Source organism: Poeciliopsis prolifica, unplaced genomic scaffold (genome assembly GCF_027474105.1).
Source record: "Poeciliopsis prolifica strain line A6 unplaced genomic scaffold, Auburn_PproV2 SCAFFOLD020, whole genome shotgun sequence".
Classification (NCBI taxonomy): Eukaryota; Metazoa; Chordata; class Actinopteri; order Cyprinodontiformes; family Poeciliidae; genus Poeciliopsis; species Poeciliopsis prolifica.
In genome coordinates, this window is record NW_026562395.1 from 1,918,712 (window position 1) to 1,936,112 (window position 17,401).

Here is a 17,401-nt window from a genome sequence, read left to right on the forward strand (position 1 = left end):
CAAACACAGCAGCTAGGGGAGAATAGTCTGAGATTAAACTACAACTTTACATTAAAGTTCTGACAAAGAATTTTAATGTATTTCTCCACTTGTCATTCATTCTTGAAAATGATAGCTGTCGTAAACAAATATTTTTTAAATGGGTATTCTTCTTTGAATATTTTGCATATTTTACAGTAGTTTTAGTTGACCATGGCGAGTCTCTTTTGGGCCATATTTGAAGTAAATGCAAACGGTTCTTTATTTTTACTCTTTTTACAGTTAAAAAGTTCATCGAAAGAATCACTTTTTCACTTTAACTCAATAAAGTTGAGAAACTATTATCTCCAGATTTACTCTTTCATCCATGTTTGCTTTCATTTCACCCTCACCCCACAACTCTATCTTTCCCGATCTGCCCCTGTAGATCTTCTATTCCAACCATAGCTGTCTCCTGATTGTATTTCTTCACCATAACCCCCACGCCTACACCTCAAATACACCTTAATATAAATCTCGTCCTACTGCCTATTTCAGATTTTGATTTAACTTTGACTGGAGGCTGTTTGCTCTCCACTTAATAAGAAGCGCATAGAACCAGAAAGGGGGGAAGGCTGGTCGATTGTTGTTTGCAGAATGGGAGAGAAAAGCTAAAGGAAAATGGACAGGCAGAGAAAGGATCCCTTTAATAGACAGAATCTCTTGATGGAGTGTGCAGTCCATTTTTCTGTGTTGGCTGAGGAGTTCATGAACTCTCTGTTCTAGTGAAGGTAACGTGTTTGGAAACTTTTCACTTGTTGTTCCCTGTCTAGCTGAGAACAACCCGAAAGGGGCTTCTGTTCTCTTGTCCTAAAAAAAAAAAATGTTTTTTTAGGTCAGATTTTGGAAGTCTGACCAAATTGACTTTTTCTCATTCCTTTAAGAGTTATGTGCAAGTCAATAAATGTAGAATTTTCTTTTGTACTGTTAGATGAGATGATAAAAAAAACTTAGACAAATAGCACATTTTGTTTTCCCTAATCAAAAATATCAAAAATACTGTTGATGTTTTTTGGGTTTTTTTACACTCTCCCTTTCAAGAAAAAAAAAACTCTACAAGCAAAAATAGTAAAAACCTTGACTGTCAGCACACATACGCTAGCTAGCCGATATGCATCAATGTGTTCAGCAGCGCTCCCTGACGGTCCACAAAAAAATCCGGTGCAGCTCAGCTGATGTAGTGAGGAGATATAGCTGATGGAATGACCCAGGGCTTGCCATGGAGGCAAATTACATTTTGATGCTATTGGGCTCTCAAAAGTCAGTCATAAAAAGTTCTGAATGAAAAGCTCTAACAGGCGGAGTCAACACATGTTAACTTATAATAATCTTCCCACTGATATTCTATATTCCTTTTTTTTGTAGAGCCAAGGTATTTTTATTTGCTAATTATTATAAAATACATTATAATATCAACACCCTTTCATCCAGACCCAGATTGTCTAATGTATGAAAAGGTTTTCATGTCTGTTCTTGGCAGGTTTCCAAAATTCAAGTTATTATTTGGAAATATTTTGTTCAAAACTATCAGGATTTACCAGAATACATCAAATAACAGATGGTGTACAAATGATAGCATTGTTTTATAAATTGATTGATGGAAGCCTGCAGGTTTTCAGTTTTGGTCCATTTAATGACGAGTTTAACAGCTTTTAAAGTTCAGAATGTGTTCAGTATTTTAAAATCTGTTATTTTAACCAGAAATAAGCACAAGAGAGACAATCTCATCAGATTAGTACTGATTATTATAAACAGCAGCTTTACTTTTTGAGAAATAAGACATTATCACAGATGAACTTGTGCACAATAACTTTAATCGCCAAATAATTCAGCTATGAATCAGAAAATGAATCCACAGAAAACTGAAACTTGAAGAATAACTTGAACTTTGTGATTTCATGATGCTGGGAGCATTTTTTGCCATAAAACAGACTACTAGCAACCTAGGGTTTTTTGGTTAATTAATTGTGTCATCTATCCACTCCTTGTAGGCACAGACATCCATAAAACCACTTGGTTTACTGAGTGAAAACACTGGATCTCCAAGAAAGGTAGAAACGCCATACAGTCTGTTCTTGAACACAAATCCTCCACCAGAGTCACCCTGAAACAAACACAAAGATTTTAGTTGTTTCACTGCTGTGATTCATCCAGGCAAATAGAGACAATGTCAAATTTTTGTGCAGAAAATGATTTAAAGACTGACGTACAAACGATATGTCCTTCTTAAAGCTTCTCACACTGTACCACTTCTGGTGTTTGTACCAAAAGTATTTGCCTTCTGCCAGTATCTTTTCCAACCTTTCATGTTTATCAATCTTCATCTCTCCACACTGAAGATCTTTTGGACGATGTTGGACTGAAGAGAAAAAGCAGCATAAACATGTAAGGTCTGTTTAACTGTTGACACATTTCGCATAGGATATCACCTTGTTGTCTGTGGTTATTAACTTGTGTAAAATGTATTTTTAGGACACTATGTCCTCATGGTAAAAGTGAGACAGATAATCTATGAAAATCTTGATCTCCTCCACCTCCTCCCTGTTGTATAGCTGTCTGCAGAAATGCGCCACTCCAGGTCAAAAACAACCAATCAGTGCCATCAAGAGGATCTAAGTGCTGTCAATCAATGCTCATGTACACCCTGCTCATTTTACAGGAGAGGGACATGCAATGTGTGCTTTTTCAAATTTTCAGACTAAGCTCACAGTTTCCTCCAAATGTCCGATTTCAACTTTAAGTAGTTTATCTCAGAGAGTTTTTGATGATCAAAACTTCAGTAAGTTACAAAGTTCAGCTTCAGCAGAAAGTCTAAAAATGATTTGAATCATCAGAATCAATTTGAGGTAATGACGAAAACATTGAGAAACATGAATATTTATCTCACTTCTTTTGTTAAAAGAGCCAAGTCTTGCTGGTCCATTCCCTGCAATCTGAACCTTGGTCCCACTGAAACCCAAGAAAAACAAAGCTAAAAATAAGTCACATTAAGAAAAACCGCTAACTCTGGGAGACCAGACCGCAAAAATATTCCTACATAAACATTACCTGGAAGCTCAAGAGGCATTTTTCTGAAAATTGAGAAGATAAAACTCACAGTAGGAGAGTATCTGGACAGTCAGGTAGTTTGATTGGTTGGATTGCTGTTTTGCTTGGCAGCTTCAGGAGCATGATGTCATGTTTACGGCCATTGCTGTCTGCATAAATCACATGGTGAGTGATTCTATAAATCGTCTTTCGAACACTTTTAGGATGAACTCCTACATGTGCGTCAACAACCCTAGACAAATAAAACACAATTATTAAAGCGACAATCAGTTATTGGTGATTTTTCAGTAAATCTTTTCCTCACTCACCAACTGGGATCTTTTGGCCAACAGTGAGCTGCAGTCAGAACCCACTGATCACTGATCAGAGATCCTCCACAGAATTTCCAATCTGTTTTACTATGTTTACGGACCATCACATGATACTGTCGCTCATCGTCTTTACAGTTCTCACCTCCAATGATTCTCTTCTGCAGAGACGCTGAGCTCACTGCAACACCTGTTTTTACCAAATTAAATCCATACGGTAGAAATAAGGAACCAATATGACAGCTTTATAATGAAAAGGATAAAATAAAACACAATGATCAGCATAATTCATAGCATTCAGAGCCAATGAATGTGTCTCCAGTGTGTCCGACTCACCCAGCCCCAGCAGCAGCAGAACATTCGTAAGGGCCATTGCTGGTACAGATTCCTGTGAATGTCTGCAGTCCTGCAGCAGCTTTTAATCTCTGTTCACAACTTCCTGCTGGACAGAAAGCCACCAATCACAGGACAGACACTTATCTGTGATCCACGGTGCTCCAGGCTCTCTGTATGTCTAGCAGTTTGTATTGCTGGCTGCTCACTCAGTCAGTTTCTGTCCAAACGTTTACATGACAAAGTAAAGAGTAAAGTGCGCTGATAAACTGTAGGATTTCTCTAAATTTGTTCAATTAAAAGGACAACAAATGGTAGAGTTTCCAATGTGTGAAATTCATGTCTTTATGAAAACATTCAATAAACTCAACTTGACAAAAACTGAGATGGATTCACCTTCACTGAACCATCTACTGCCAGATTTCAAGCAAACAGCTTTTTGTTGAATGAACTGCTAAAACTCAATAAGGTCACAAAACTCTAGTCGACTTTATTTATGGATAAAGCTATGTGCTTCTGACAGACTGCTGCAGCCTGTTGAAGTAAGACAGCAGACATATTTTATATGACTATTTCAGGTCAATTAGTCAAAGTTCTCACTTGGGTCAGAAATCTAAATTTAAAACAGGACTTTCCTCGTCAGAGCTTTGCGTGAACTGATATTACTATTATCAAATATGTTACTTTTTTAGACTCCTGAAACATTGATGGATCAGATAGTTACATTTTCCTGCAACAGTTTTATGCAATTAATTTCATATTAATGTAATCTTGAACATGTTGTACTAGTCCTTGAAATGTAGTGTACTGTTGCATGAATGTGACTTAAAAATAGTATGTGTACAATGTTTTGTTTGCTTTGCTGACTGCAATATGCCACATGAAATCATTGAAACATTTTGTTTTAAAAATACTTCAAATTTGTCCTGAACTTGCACATGTTGGCTGATAAAATCTCACAGGAACTAAGTTCGGTCTGCGTCTCACAGGAAGGATCTCGACTTCACAAACTTCTGCACAACTGAGGCTCCAAATATATTTCATGACTGAGAAACACTCTCAGTCTTAGTATCTCTTTTTTGCCACAGACAGCGTACTCTGTGAACATTGCCATTTTTCTAAGATGGCAAAAAATACATTAAAATTAAAATGTACAAATGTTCACTTTAGCAGTCTTTGGTTTGATTAATTAAAGATATGATTAGATATCCAGTTGTTACTTGAAAAAAAAGAAAAAAAACAAGCATTTCTTTTTATGTGGCTAAAAAGTAGTTTGGTGTAAAGTGGAGCTAAGGTGCTAACAAAGATTAAGTTGAGGAAAAACATACGGCATACACAAAAAAATACAAAAAAGCCCTGATGGTACGTTGTGAAAAATCAAGACTAACAGAACTAAATGTCCTTCTTAAAAGAAACTATGAATCTTGTAACTTTACACAAGAAACTTATAAGGAACATTCTGTTCTGGACAAAAGGATTCTTTGGACGGTAAATGTCACGTTGTATCCCTTCCTTTTGTATCACCTGTAAAATGTGTTCGTTTTCAGCATTAAAGCTTGTGTTAAACTTAACCAAAGCTCACTATTTCTCTAGGTAATGACCCTGGGGTTTAAGTCAGACTTGGGTGGTGCAGAGAAGGAAAAACTTTGGTGAGTTTTTGAATATGATAAAACCCGCAAAAATCCAATTCATTTGGCAGAAACATAATAAGAATAAGGAAAAGAAGGAGCAGTCAGATTTCAATATTTTCACATATTTAATCCTCTTTTTTGTACTTATACATGAGGAAAATTTAATCAGGCATCAAAAATGCATCTTATTTTTTTCCCTGTACCTTTCAGGGCTTCTCCCATTATCAATGTAATGTAGAATCTCACATTTCATCATGAAAGAAAGTCAACTATTTGATTTTTACCAGTCACTGACCTCAGTGTGGACCCTGCCAAATGTTGAAGCAATCAGGCAGAAACTGGTCCAGTGGGGCCACCATCTTCTATCACTTTGTCTGCCAGAGTGCTGTTGCCCTTTTCAGTTACATTTTCTCACCCATTAGCGCTTCCATTTGATGTAGCTGATTGTTGTTGCTGTGCCCAGGGGTCCTGTGGAAGAGCCAGTCAAAGCAGGGCACCTCCGCTCATTTTACGGCCAATAGACCGTGGCCCTTTTGCACTTCTGCGCCAACTGGCACTGGACTCTGCCACAGCATGAATCAAACACCATCACTCCATTTGACTCACCCCACCGGGCTTTGGAAAACAAGTCAGAGGAGCCACTGAACTATGAAACCTTTTATCAGAGCATTTCACATTAATACTGAATATCTAGTTTATTTGTAACGATTGTGGGACATGAACTAAAAGGTGGGTGAAGACATAAATAAACACCAGATATTGTAAAAAAAAAAAAAAACTATGCATGATTAAAACTACCACAGTGATAAAAAAAAAAAAAAAAAAAAAAAGGAACTTGCTAAAAATGGTGATTTTGGTCAATTTAAGTAGATGAGATAAAATATTTACTGATATAAACTAACCATTTATAAGGAACATTTATAAACTAACCATAGACTTAAATATAAATAAAATGGAGTGAAGATAGGACTGAGGGATCTGACAGATACTTCACAGCGGGAGCTCTGTGGTGTAGTCTTGTATTTCTGAAGTCGTTGCAATGTGTTAGATTTAAAGGTGAACCAAGAGAACTTGTGGGAAACACCTTAATGCCCTGAGACACAGCACAGCAAGAGTGTAAGACAGACACAGAAAACGCTAAAGCAAGGAGGAGAAGGCAGGAGATAAGAATAGCAGAAAGAAAATCTGGGAAAACAGGAGGAGGGAGGGAGGCGACAAAAAGAAAGTTGAAAGAGAAAGATAACAACTCAATAGAATATTCATGAATATTGCCTCATATTCATTCATGTTCTGCTGCTGGTAATGATAGGACCTTGACACAAGAGGCCCCCCTCCCGCTCACAGATAACCATGAATTTATGTGCTTACGCTTTTCCCACAGCTCACCCACAGTCCCACTTCACCATTGTAATCCTCAACCCCAGTTTGCCATAGGGACCAAGCAGTCCTCTCAACCAAAAGTCTCCTGAACCCCAGTATTTACTGTGTGTAATATGATCATGCTGGAACGGAGGCTTCTACTACTGAGAAATTCATGCTGCGGAGATAATTTTTACTCAGGCAAAGCTACATTCCTCACAAACACATAACTGGTCAGAGAGTGCACACAAAAGATGCTGAAGAAAATGCAGTAAGATTCCAAAAAGGCCTTGCAAAAAAAAAAAAATCATTAATGTAAAAAGACTGTAAAAGCACTGCAGTGAAAGATGTGAAAGATATGGTTTGGGTAAAAGAAGGTTGTTACAGTTGGTGTTACATTCAAGAATATTCTGTGTTATGTACAACACAATCACAGTTTTTGGCTTTTTCTTTCAGCTGAAGAATCCTGTGCTTGCAAGGATATTCATGCCTGTTGAACATGTTCACATTTTGTCCTCCATTTTATTGAGATTTTATGTGATAGACCAATAAAAAAGTAATGCATATACCTGTAAAAGAGAAAAGGAAATGGATACATGTTTCTTTTTAGCAAATAAACTCACAAGTGTGCTGTATGTTTGTATTTAGCTCAACCCTTCATATAAACCACCTTTATTCGTAACTCAGCGACAAATCTTTGGTGGGATTTTTTTCTTCTTCAAATTATCTTGAGACTAAAATCTTTGCCTATTCCATTTTTCTTTCATTTTACAATGTTTGTCTACTTGCAGCTCTTAATACCCTTCTTACATGGGCTGCCAGTTTCGTCCATATCCAGGTAGGTGTGCATTTTCACAATATTCTGTTTTTTAATCACAGTTTGAACATTAGGGTTTGGATACTGTTTGCCTGTTTAGATAGTGCTCTAATCTGTGCTTTACAGCTTCAGCCCTTATACATCTTTTATGTTCTCTGGTCTTCATGCTGAGCTTTTCTCACTAATGTTCTCAAACAAACCTCTGAGGTCTTCACTGAACAGCTGGGTGTATACTGAGATGCAATGCACACAGAGGGAGTCTAATTACTATTTGGATGATGTATCAGGGAATTTTGGTTAACTAACAGAGCTAAATATGTAAAACCTTTTGTTTAAAGTGAGATTCGTCTTCATTTTTTTCAAGAAGTTAAAACTAACTGCTTGTTGCATTCAGAAACAGATAAATTTGTATGCATGTCAAAACAATTAAGAATATGACTGACAGAGTCTGTTGCTAAATTACATTACAGTCCTGCTTTTACAAGTACTGGTCCTATTTTTATTACGCTTTTAATCTCTATAAACTGTCTGATTGGCACTAAAATGTCCTTCTGCTTATGTGCTTAGGACTGTATATAATGTTCTTTTCACTGTTTTCTTTAATGTTCATCTGGCTGGAATCCCTGTAATAAAACAGAGTTTTGATAGGGTTCCTATGAATAACTAACAGTCACTTTACACTCTGGGAAGCAGTTCACAGCTGCAGTGTTAAAATCAGGGGCACATCTACACATTAAGCCCTGCTGGGGCACATCCCCCAGCTATTAGATGGGAGTCAACTTTTTCTGCCTCTATCAGAGCACTGATAAAACTAAAAATGTGCCTTTTTCAACTTATTTAATCAAAAATATACCTAGAATGTTTATTTGATTCTTTGAGGAATTCTTGGCAAAGACCACAGCATAGAGCCGCTTATTCCCACAAAACTCCTCTTTGGAGCTGCAGTCTCCAGTTTGCTTAACAAAGTATTCCTCCCTCTCAACTTCCCCACTCAGCTCCTCCAGACTAGCGGCAGCAGCAATCAGCAAACGCCTGGTGGAACTGCATGACTGCTGAACTTATCAAGCACATTTCTTCTCAGTTCAAAACTGCTAAGAACGTTTGTCAATGACATAACGAGAAGCATTGCTGTGATGATGTGCTAAAGTCAGAGTTGGAAAGGACAGGAGCTTCTTGAAGAGACACGGACCCGATTTAAAGGAGTCAAATTACAAAGTCAAAGTCATGTTTGATGTTCATAGCATTTTTATAATAACTGAATGTAACAGTTACTTGATTGTTCAATAAAAATGGCACGATATGCCTGGAAAATACATAACAACGCCCCTTTAAATTCTAAAACATTTCAACCAGTCAGAAAAACTAAAACGATTTCTTTGTATTTAATTCTCAGAAAGAACAGTACTAAATTATAAATAAACTCCTGAATGGCATTTCGTGTGTTACTTTACCATACTGATTGCAACATCAATGCCAGCCACAAAATGTTCAGCTTTATATCCAATTAAAACATGGCTGATGGCAGCGGGCACAGGAGAGATTACATTGTAAATTGACTTGATGATTACCTGAAGAAAAGCCACCATGAAGTTTAAGATACTTAGATCAATTTATTAACGACACAAGTTCATAAAGTCTGTCCAAGCTCAAAGCACCATCATCTTTTTGGTCACAGTCATCCAAGTTAACAGCGTTGAAGTGCTTCTGAGATGCTGTGGTCTCTGCCTCCTTTAGTCTCCTCTGACTGACAGGACAGCTCCCTTCACTCATCTGTCTCCCTCGATGGAGTTTGTGCGATCTGCTGATTAAAGCGCCATGAAAGTCTTAGCCTCTGGCTTTGACGCCTCGTGTGTCAGCTCATATGAGAGTTGTTCTGAATAATAACCAGAGCTTAAATGTCCCTTCTAAGTCTTCAGATGAAAAATGCATCGTTATCATCAACGCCCTCGTTTGGAATTCTAATGTTTCTGTGTAATGAATTCTTAAACTCTGGAAAGTTTCCCGCTAGTTTGTGTTCCAGCTCCATTCGTCAGCTGGATCGACTGGTCTGAAAACATTCTTCTTTTAATTGTTTCTGTTTGATTCCAACCAAAGTACGGCTGTAATTAAAAGAGGCACTAGCAAAGGGGTTTAAACTTTGAATTAAACGGCTGAAGAGAACTTCAAAGTGATAAAATAAGTAGAATAACTAACAGGGTTGGGCATGTCTGCTGAGCTCTTTAGCTGACAGTTTATTCAAGTATCCACTTTGATAATTGTATGTCATTAGAGCATGTGGAATTTATGCAAATATATGTATGTATATTTTCCAAAAATATATACAAAGATTTGCTTTTTCCACATTAGCTGTTACAACCTTATTCTGAAATCATTCCAGTCCATAATGGATTGAACTGAACTCTATTTTTATGTATTGTTATCGCCAGCAAACATACAAACTGTGCAGCAAACTGTTGTCAGCCCCTGATTTAAGCTTTTTTCTGCTTTGTTTGGAGTGTTATTTTGCCTTTGTGCTATATTGCTGGACAGGAATCCTGACTAACTTGTGAATGAACCTTCCAGACACAGGAGCATTTATAGAATAATCACTTGAGACTCACTCACTGCATTGAGCTGATCTTTATTCCCCTCATTGTGACACTTCTTGCACCAACTTACTGGACCTCTGCTGAATTAGGTCAGTCACTTTCAAAAGAGGGGAAATGATTATGTATTGATTTATTTTTTAAAAATCAGTTTTCACGCGTATATTTTTTTTTTTGTCAAGAATGTTGAATTTTGTTTGTTTTGACTGATTTTTAAAAGGCATAAAGAGGGTAAAAAAATCCAAAGGAATGAATTTTATTTATAGACGACACTACATGGATTTATTTTTCATCCACACATTTGTATGCACATGCACAAAGCAATATTTCTCAGTCATTTATACACAAGGTTAAAAGTAAATTCACAGCCACGCAATCTGATGTGCAAGCACAACATGTTCATGATTGGGATTTGTGCCCATAAAGGCTTCAGTAAGACTTGAAAAACTGAGACAATAACTATTCAAGACCAGTGCATATTGATCTGAATTTGATCAATTTTAATATAAAAAACTAATTAGTTTGTGATTAAATTAGAAATCTGGTGCAGTTGGTAGTTTGTCTCTGTGTTGCCCTGCTATGGACTGGATATCTGACAGGTTGTACCTCACCTTTCACATAATGACCACTGGAGGCAGACACCACCCATGTGTCCCCTTGCAATGAGAATTAAACAAAAAATTAGTTAACTCAAAATGTTTAAAAAAAAAATCAAAAATTCAAGATCACCAATCAGACATTCACACATAAACAGGATGATCAATCAGCAATCAAAGGCATAGTATCTGCTGACAGAACCGAAATAGACTTTGCATTAAACAACTTCAGCTCCTCACAGATAAGGTTAGGTTATTTATAAGTTTTAAAAACATTTTATCCTGTTTCTTCCACTGTGCTGCAATTGTCTACTTTGTAGTGGTCCTTCACATAAAATCAGACTATAACACAAACTTCACTGACGTTTGTGTTTGTGACGAGACATAATGGTAAAACGATTCAAGGGGTATGAATACTAATGCTGTGTGAGGTAAAACAAACTCACAGACAGTTTAAAAATAACCATTTCCTCCGCCTGTGGTCTGAAAATAGTATTCATTTCTTGTCCATTGAGACAGCAAAGTTTGATGCTGCCTGATTAACAAGCCCACAAAGCACAAAGAGGCCCCACATGAAATAGTGCAAATTGAACCAGAAATCTTCAAACTTCATCTTGAAAGAAATGTATTCAAATTTTTATCTCTATTGACAACTGCTGTGACTTTAAATAAACTGTGATATGCGCCACACAAAAAAGGGCCAATTTTTGCTGTTAAACAGATAAACTCATTCAAATGCTAACAATAATCTGCTCCACCCATATTTTGCCTTCTACCTTCACAGTAGCGTTATCGCTGCGTTGACCCACAGGCTGTTCCAGCACAACCTGTTAATAGGTTGTGCTGGAACTGCTGGGTCTGTCTTCTTGCAAATAGGATTCCCTTATCTCCAGTCTGAGAATATTCTGTCACCGGTAATGAATGACTCTTTATTGTTCTGATAATTCATTTCCTGGTTTTCCTTTTGCCGCGCCTCCTCATCCTGACAGGTGAGATGATTACACAGGTCCAAACTGTTTGCTGAATATTGCTTCAAAGGACTTGAATGTAAAAAGGTTTTAAATTAGAAATGAGAAATATTGATTTTGTTATTAAAATACAATTATTGAATATGCAAATAATAGATGCCAGTTTTACTTTAAATGAGACTCTATTTGTCTATTAGATTCGTCTGTCATATTTTTTTGGTAACATTTCAATTATATATAAAAAGAAAAATGTCACCAGGTACGTGGTATTATCTGTGACTGTGAAACACCAGGTTTGTGTACTAATAGCGTACCAGCTTATTGTCTTCTATTCTAGTGTAGAGCTGTCTTTACTGTTGCATTGCAGCAGTGCTAAATGATGGCCAGTGTCAGGATAGTCTGCCAAACATCACCACTACAAGTTTGCAACTTGAACTTGAGATTTTTCCCAATTTACAACCACAAACAGTTATTTGGATTTTATACAACATGAGAAATTACTATTGCAAAATGGAAGGAAAATCATGTTTCAAATTTTCAAAAACAAAAATCAGAAAAATACATTCGTATTCCTCCCCTTTTTTTATTGGATGCCGACAACAAAAACAGGTGGATTAAGTATCACCTGTTTGGAATTTGATCCCAGCAAACATACAACTGTTTTCTGAAGTCCTTGGAGGTTTGCTAAAAAGTATATTGTGGAGAAAATAACATAATGAAGACAAACAAAAACAGCAGAAAGGTCATTAATATGTTTGCAGAGAAATTTGAACTGAGCTCTGTTAAGTTTGTCAGTAGAAACTGAAAATAGTGAGACAACTACAAACCCTACTCTCCAGTATTAATCAGAGAAACAGCCAAACGATCCACGTCAGATCTGGAGGATCCGCAGAGATCAACAGGTGAGGTGTGAGAGTCTGACAGGTCGGGTATTAATCCTGAACTCCACAAATCCAGCTTTTATGAGAAAGCCCCTTTTTTCAACTTGCCACTCTTAATGGAGTGGTAAGCTAAGGAAGTCCCTTTTTATTTTCCACAGGCCACATAGGGAGCACAGTACTGGTCAATTGAGAGAGTCAACGTTTCTACAAAATGCGATGTGGCAGAAAACTAAACTAACAATATAAAAAAGTGAATGCTGTACTTTTTCATCTAACTGTAAGTCAAGATATTTTTTGCTTTTTTTAACATGCATGGACATATTGAAAAAAAAGCATTCCATCCATAGATAGATGGTTTAACCACCACTAAACTTCCCTCGGATAGTTTAGCGTTGGCTCCTGTTGCATCCTCAACATCTCCAGCTGTCCGAGGGTTAGAGGCGACACACACCCTAGAAAAGTTACCTAATTGGAGGTGAGATTATAAAATCTGTGTAAACATACCCAGCAAGATGTCTTGGTTTTGCGACCTGTCAGAAGGAAATTAGGGAAGTCAGGAGTGAAAGCTTTAATGGTCTGTATAATTCTGATCTGTTTTACTTATGCTCTTGACAGTGCTGAGGTTAATCATCCTGACACTCCTCTGGCTGCCCAGACAGCAGCAGGCACAAATTCCCCTAAAGTTTCCTTTCAAGATGATTAGCAAGTTATTACGAACAGCTTGTACATTTTTCCAGCCTTTAATGGCGCGTGAATACACCTGCCAACACACTGAGAGGAAACGGTGAGAAATGTGCCCTCTCTTCTGACCTCCTCTCAAGATCCTGCTCTGTTAACTCCCCATTTCCCCCCGTCCATTAGCATGCGCCCGTCCCCCCTCTTGTTTTGTAATGTCCGCTTTCCATAGGTTTCTCCTCTTTGACACGGATTCCTCTGACATAAATCCTCCACCTCGTGAGATAAATTACTCCAAATAGCCACCATTCTGTTCCACTCATAACATGCTCTGGTGAGAATTCAATGTGCTGTCTCTTTTCTTTTTTCCTTATCCTGTCTCTCTGTTCTTTACTCTTTGTTCTTGAACTGTCTTTTCTCTATTTGTCTCTTCCTTCTGCTTTGCGCCGAAACCTTTGCTGCATCACAATTTATGGTGCTGGCTTTTGTCTTCAAAAGGAGAGAAAAAAGGTTGTGCAAGAACTGAGTGAACTGACTGAGAACCTCTTTTTCAAAGAGATGTACACCTGAAAACAAAGAATCATGGTTGCCACTTAGATGAACAATAGCAGAACTAATCAATTCTCAACAAGAGATAGTGTTGGTCTGAACAGAAGGTTGGAACTGAGTAAGCCATTTTATTTTTGTAGCAAGCATAAAATATTTAAATGTCATTGATAAATGTACCTAAAATTTATCAAATAAGAAAATGGTCTGCATTGTAAAGGTATATCTAAATAAATAAACTATTTCAAAACCCGACTAAGTCTTCTTATGCTTAGAAAAATCAGGCTAAGTAGCTAGTGATTAAAAACAATACCGCAAAGATCAATAAATACTTCTAAAACCATTTCGCCATCCTCCAGTCAATTATTATGGACAGTGAGCTGCACATGAGACATTAACTGGGACAAAACCAATCATTAACACGGAAACAATAGCTCTCTGTATGAAACGTTTTTTCATATCTTTTGAAAGTAGTCATTAAATCTATGACCTTACATCATTTAAAGCACTTCATTTGTGTCTGTTATCTCTCTTCAGCTGGAAGGTGAACCTTGTATCTGTGTCTTTGGTGTTTCTGTTGTATTACTTGGTGTTTAAAATGCTTTTTGCTCAACAATGATTCTGAGGTTCAATAGGTGCTTCAACAAAGTTTAGAGACCCTTACAGAGGCAGACTGTGGTAACACACATTTATGAGCTGAACCCAAAACATATGTTGTACATATTTTTCTTGATCACAATGGCCCATTGGTTGATTTTCTTGAAAAATTTTCTTGAAGGCTATTGCAATGAAATGTCTCAGCCTTCCTCCTCTCGCCCCTCTTGTTTGACCAAAGTTATCAGATTTTGCCAATTGATCTGATCAGAGTTGGAGGGAAGTGAATGGAAATTGACAAACGCACAAGAGGGGAGCAAAAAAACTGCAAAAAAGACAATAAAAGCCCAAATAATCAATGTATCTTCTATTTTCACATTGTCAGGGGCATTTCAATTAAGCAGGAGTTTGCGACTCCCCTTCTCCAGTGCCACTGTATTGCAGCTTTCAGAATCATGCCTTCAGTAACACACCTGAATTTCCTCATCAGCATCATTCTGCTCAGCAGAGGCATGATCACAAACCATTTATGTGATTCAAATGTGTCTGAGCAGGGATGCAACCAAAAGTGTCAGCATCCAAATGTATAAATTTTTATTTAAAAAAAAAAAACCCAAAAAACCCATAAAATTTCAAGGGGTATTAATGCCTTTTTTTGCCCTGGATTATTACTGTGGTTGCAAAGACTATGTTATAAAAAATATTCTTTGTAATGTCACTGTATCTTTTTCATGTGCAGATAAGCAAAATATCCTTTTGATCACATAAAAACTAACAGCATGAAGTTACTTCTGTACTGATGAATGTTTGCACAAAGTTCTTGTTCTTAGCAAAATATCAAACAAATTTGAGTCTACATTTAAACATCACTTGTTGATTTTCCTTTTTTGAACTTTGAATGAAGTACAAACACTCAGATGACATGCACTCTCAATTTTTTTCCAGAAGAGTAAGTGTACTTCTAATCGTTTCTACTCACTTTTTTTCTCAAAAGCTGTTAAGTATGAGAAAACGGTTTGTCTGGAAACCTGCCGACCAGTTAAATTTTTAAAGCGTTCATTTTCTGGTATTGGCTGGTGAGGTGAAATAAATTCAGTGCCTGATCCAACTTGTGACAGCATAAATCCGGCCCATTGTTTCACCCAAAGGAAGAACTTTTAGAAGCACATCAAAAGCATTTTCCTTAAACTTGATGATCACTTTGAGGGAAAAAAAAGAGTTTTACTTTGTGACAAGCCACTCAAGGGGAAATGTCTTTTTTCACTTTAGTGTCTTCAGGTAGAAGGCTTGCAGATATGCCACTTCAAAAATGTAGCTTCCAATCACCTCTGAAATGGAATTATAGAGCACTTCACACCTCAGTGGCATTTACTTTCAGCAATATGCTATGAAGGGAAAAAGGCTTAGACAACTGGAAAATGATACAAACTTGACATGCGGAGAAAAAGGAACACCAACATCAGGTTTTGTCTCCCTTTACTTTGAACTAAATGTTTAATTTTTTTCTGTTCTTAATATTTTTTTCTTTTATCTTTCCACTTTTATTAAATTACTTTGCTTCTGCCAGCATGCTAAGCCAGACTGCAAGCACTTTCAAGTTTTTAACAATGTGAGAAAATGGTCACAGTTAGATCACAGATTTTGAAGAAACCCTAAAGAAGCTTTGCTCCTATTTCCTGGCTTAGTGAAACAAATTTTCCACTTTAAAAGCCTGCTATATAGTATAATACATTAAACCTCCACTTTTCCTTTTTCTGAAGTTATAAAATAACCATATGATGATTTAAACATAGTGATATACTGTTTAACAATGATTAACAGGATATTATACTGGATAAAAATGGGATACTTTGTAAAGAGAAAGTGTCAGAGTAGCCGAAAGCCTATTTAAAAATAATTATGAAAACTTGTTAACCTAAAAAGTAAAACAGTAAAAATTAACAAAAAGAATAAGAAATAAAATTATGCCATGATGTCATAGTTGAACAGCATATGTTGAGAAAAAAGGTTTATTTTGGGTCATTTAGAAATGAGACAAAATTGGTTTTAAGCTATTGAAAATTAGTAATAAAGTTTCGCTTAAAACTCGACTAAATTAAGGGCACAATTGTTATCTGTTCAACAAGTTCAAAATGAAAATCAAAACTGAAGACAAAATGGTTATTTTGATCAATTTGTTGAACTATAAGTCAGTAACCTTTTTGACAATTGATTGTTTTACTTAACCAGTCACCAATAAAGAATAAAGTCCTACATATATTTCACTAACAATACCAAAACATAAAAGCTGTATTTTTGCCACAAGTCAAAAATACAGAAACAATATTAAAAATGGTTTTACCTTAGGTGATACTATAGCCGTTGTTTGAACAGAGGAAATCTCCAGTGAACAAAGGATTGCATGGCAGATGAATCTCTTGGCTAGCAGTAGAGGATCGTCAGCTTGGTTGGGGGCAGTCGTCGTCGAAACACAAAAAATGGCACCAACTGTGGTTGGAGGTGCTAACACACACCTTGTAGCTGACAGTGGACGTAGCTTTGGTGGGATCAGTGACAACATGTCTCTGGGAATTTATATTTAGATTCCCTCTGGCAAATTTCAAATAACTGAAGGTCAAAGTTTGTTCTTCATCCAGAATAAAGTCAGAGTTTAACCAAATATTGGACTGAATATTTAATTTAAATGCAAAGTTACTTTGAAGGTGCAACTCTCCTGTCCAGTTGGCAAAGAAAGGGTCTATCCACATGTCTCTCCAGTGCAGGATGTGAAGTGTTGCGGCGTAAAGGGGAAGTTCTGGGCAATCTGTCCCAGTTTTGTTATCCATGTCGCGAGATCATGCTGTGAAACTCCTCCTCTTCCTCCTGGAAACTGAGACTGATTTAATGCTGGGCACTCTGGGATTCAGAGTTTTATGCCAGTCTTTGTTCTCTGTTTATAGTTCAGTTCCCAACTGTACAACTGTGAATTTGTTTACTTGCAAGTTGCAAGTCTTTTATTTTTTATTTCTACATTTGTTTATATCTTAACTGTTCAAAGGTTGT

The 17,401-nt window shown here is 36.8% G+C and overlaps 1 protein-coding gene across 2 annotated transcripts; it reads right to left on the reverse strand.

The window, feature by feature from the left end:
- Nucleotides 1–1,810: 1,810 nt before the first annotated feature.
- On the reverse strand, nt 1,811–16,919 carry LOC129369260 (kallikrein-2-like). Of its 2 annotated transcripts, XM_055044676.1 has the most exons (7): nt 16,701–16,919; nt 3,711–3,813; nt 3,375–3,564; nt 3,116–3,298; nt 2,906–2,967; nt 2,229–2,377; nt 1,811–2,122 (listed from the first exon to the last, which is right to left on the reverse strand). In XM_055044676.1, the coding sequence occupies exons 2-7, from the start codon at nt 3,745–3,747 to the stop codon at nt 1,976–1,978; spliced, it is 768 nt and encodes a 255-aa protein (XP_054900651.1). In that variant the 5' UTR covers nt 3,748–3,813; nt 16,701–16,919; the 3' UTR covers nt 1,811–1,975. The 2 variants fall into 2 exon arrangements, with proteins under 2 accessions (XP_054900651.1, XP_054900650.1); XM_055044675.1 differs by lacking the exon at nt 16,701–16,919 and having other exon boundaries at nt 3,711–4,869.
- Between the last annotated feature and the right edge of the window lie 482 nt (nt 16,920–17,401).

Bases quoted from the DNA above. Each gene is read 5' to 3' on its own strand.
- LOC129369260 (XM_055044676.1), bottom strand. From the start codon at position 3,747: ATGGCCCTTACGAATGTTCTGCTGCTGCTGGGGCTGG. The intron at 3,565-3,710 runs GTGAGTCGGACA...TGGTAAAAACAG, and splicing joins TCTGCTGCTGCTGGGGCTGG to GTGTTGCAGTGAGCTCAGCG. The intron at 2,378-2,905 runs GTGAGATAAATA...TTTTCTCTTCAG, and splicing joins TGGCTCTTTTAACAAAAGAA to TCCAACATCGTCCAAAAGAT.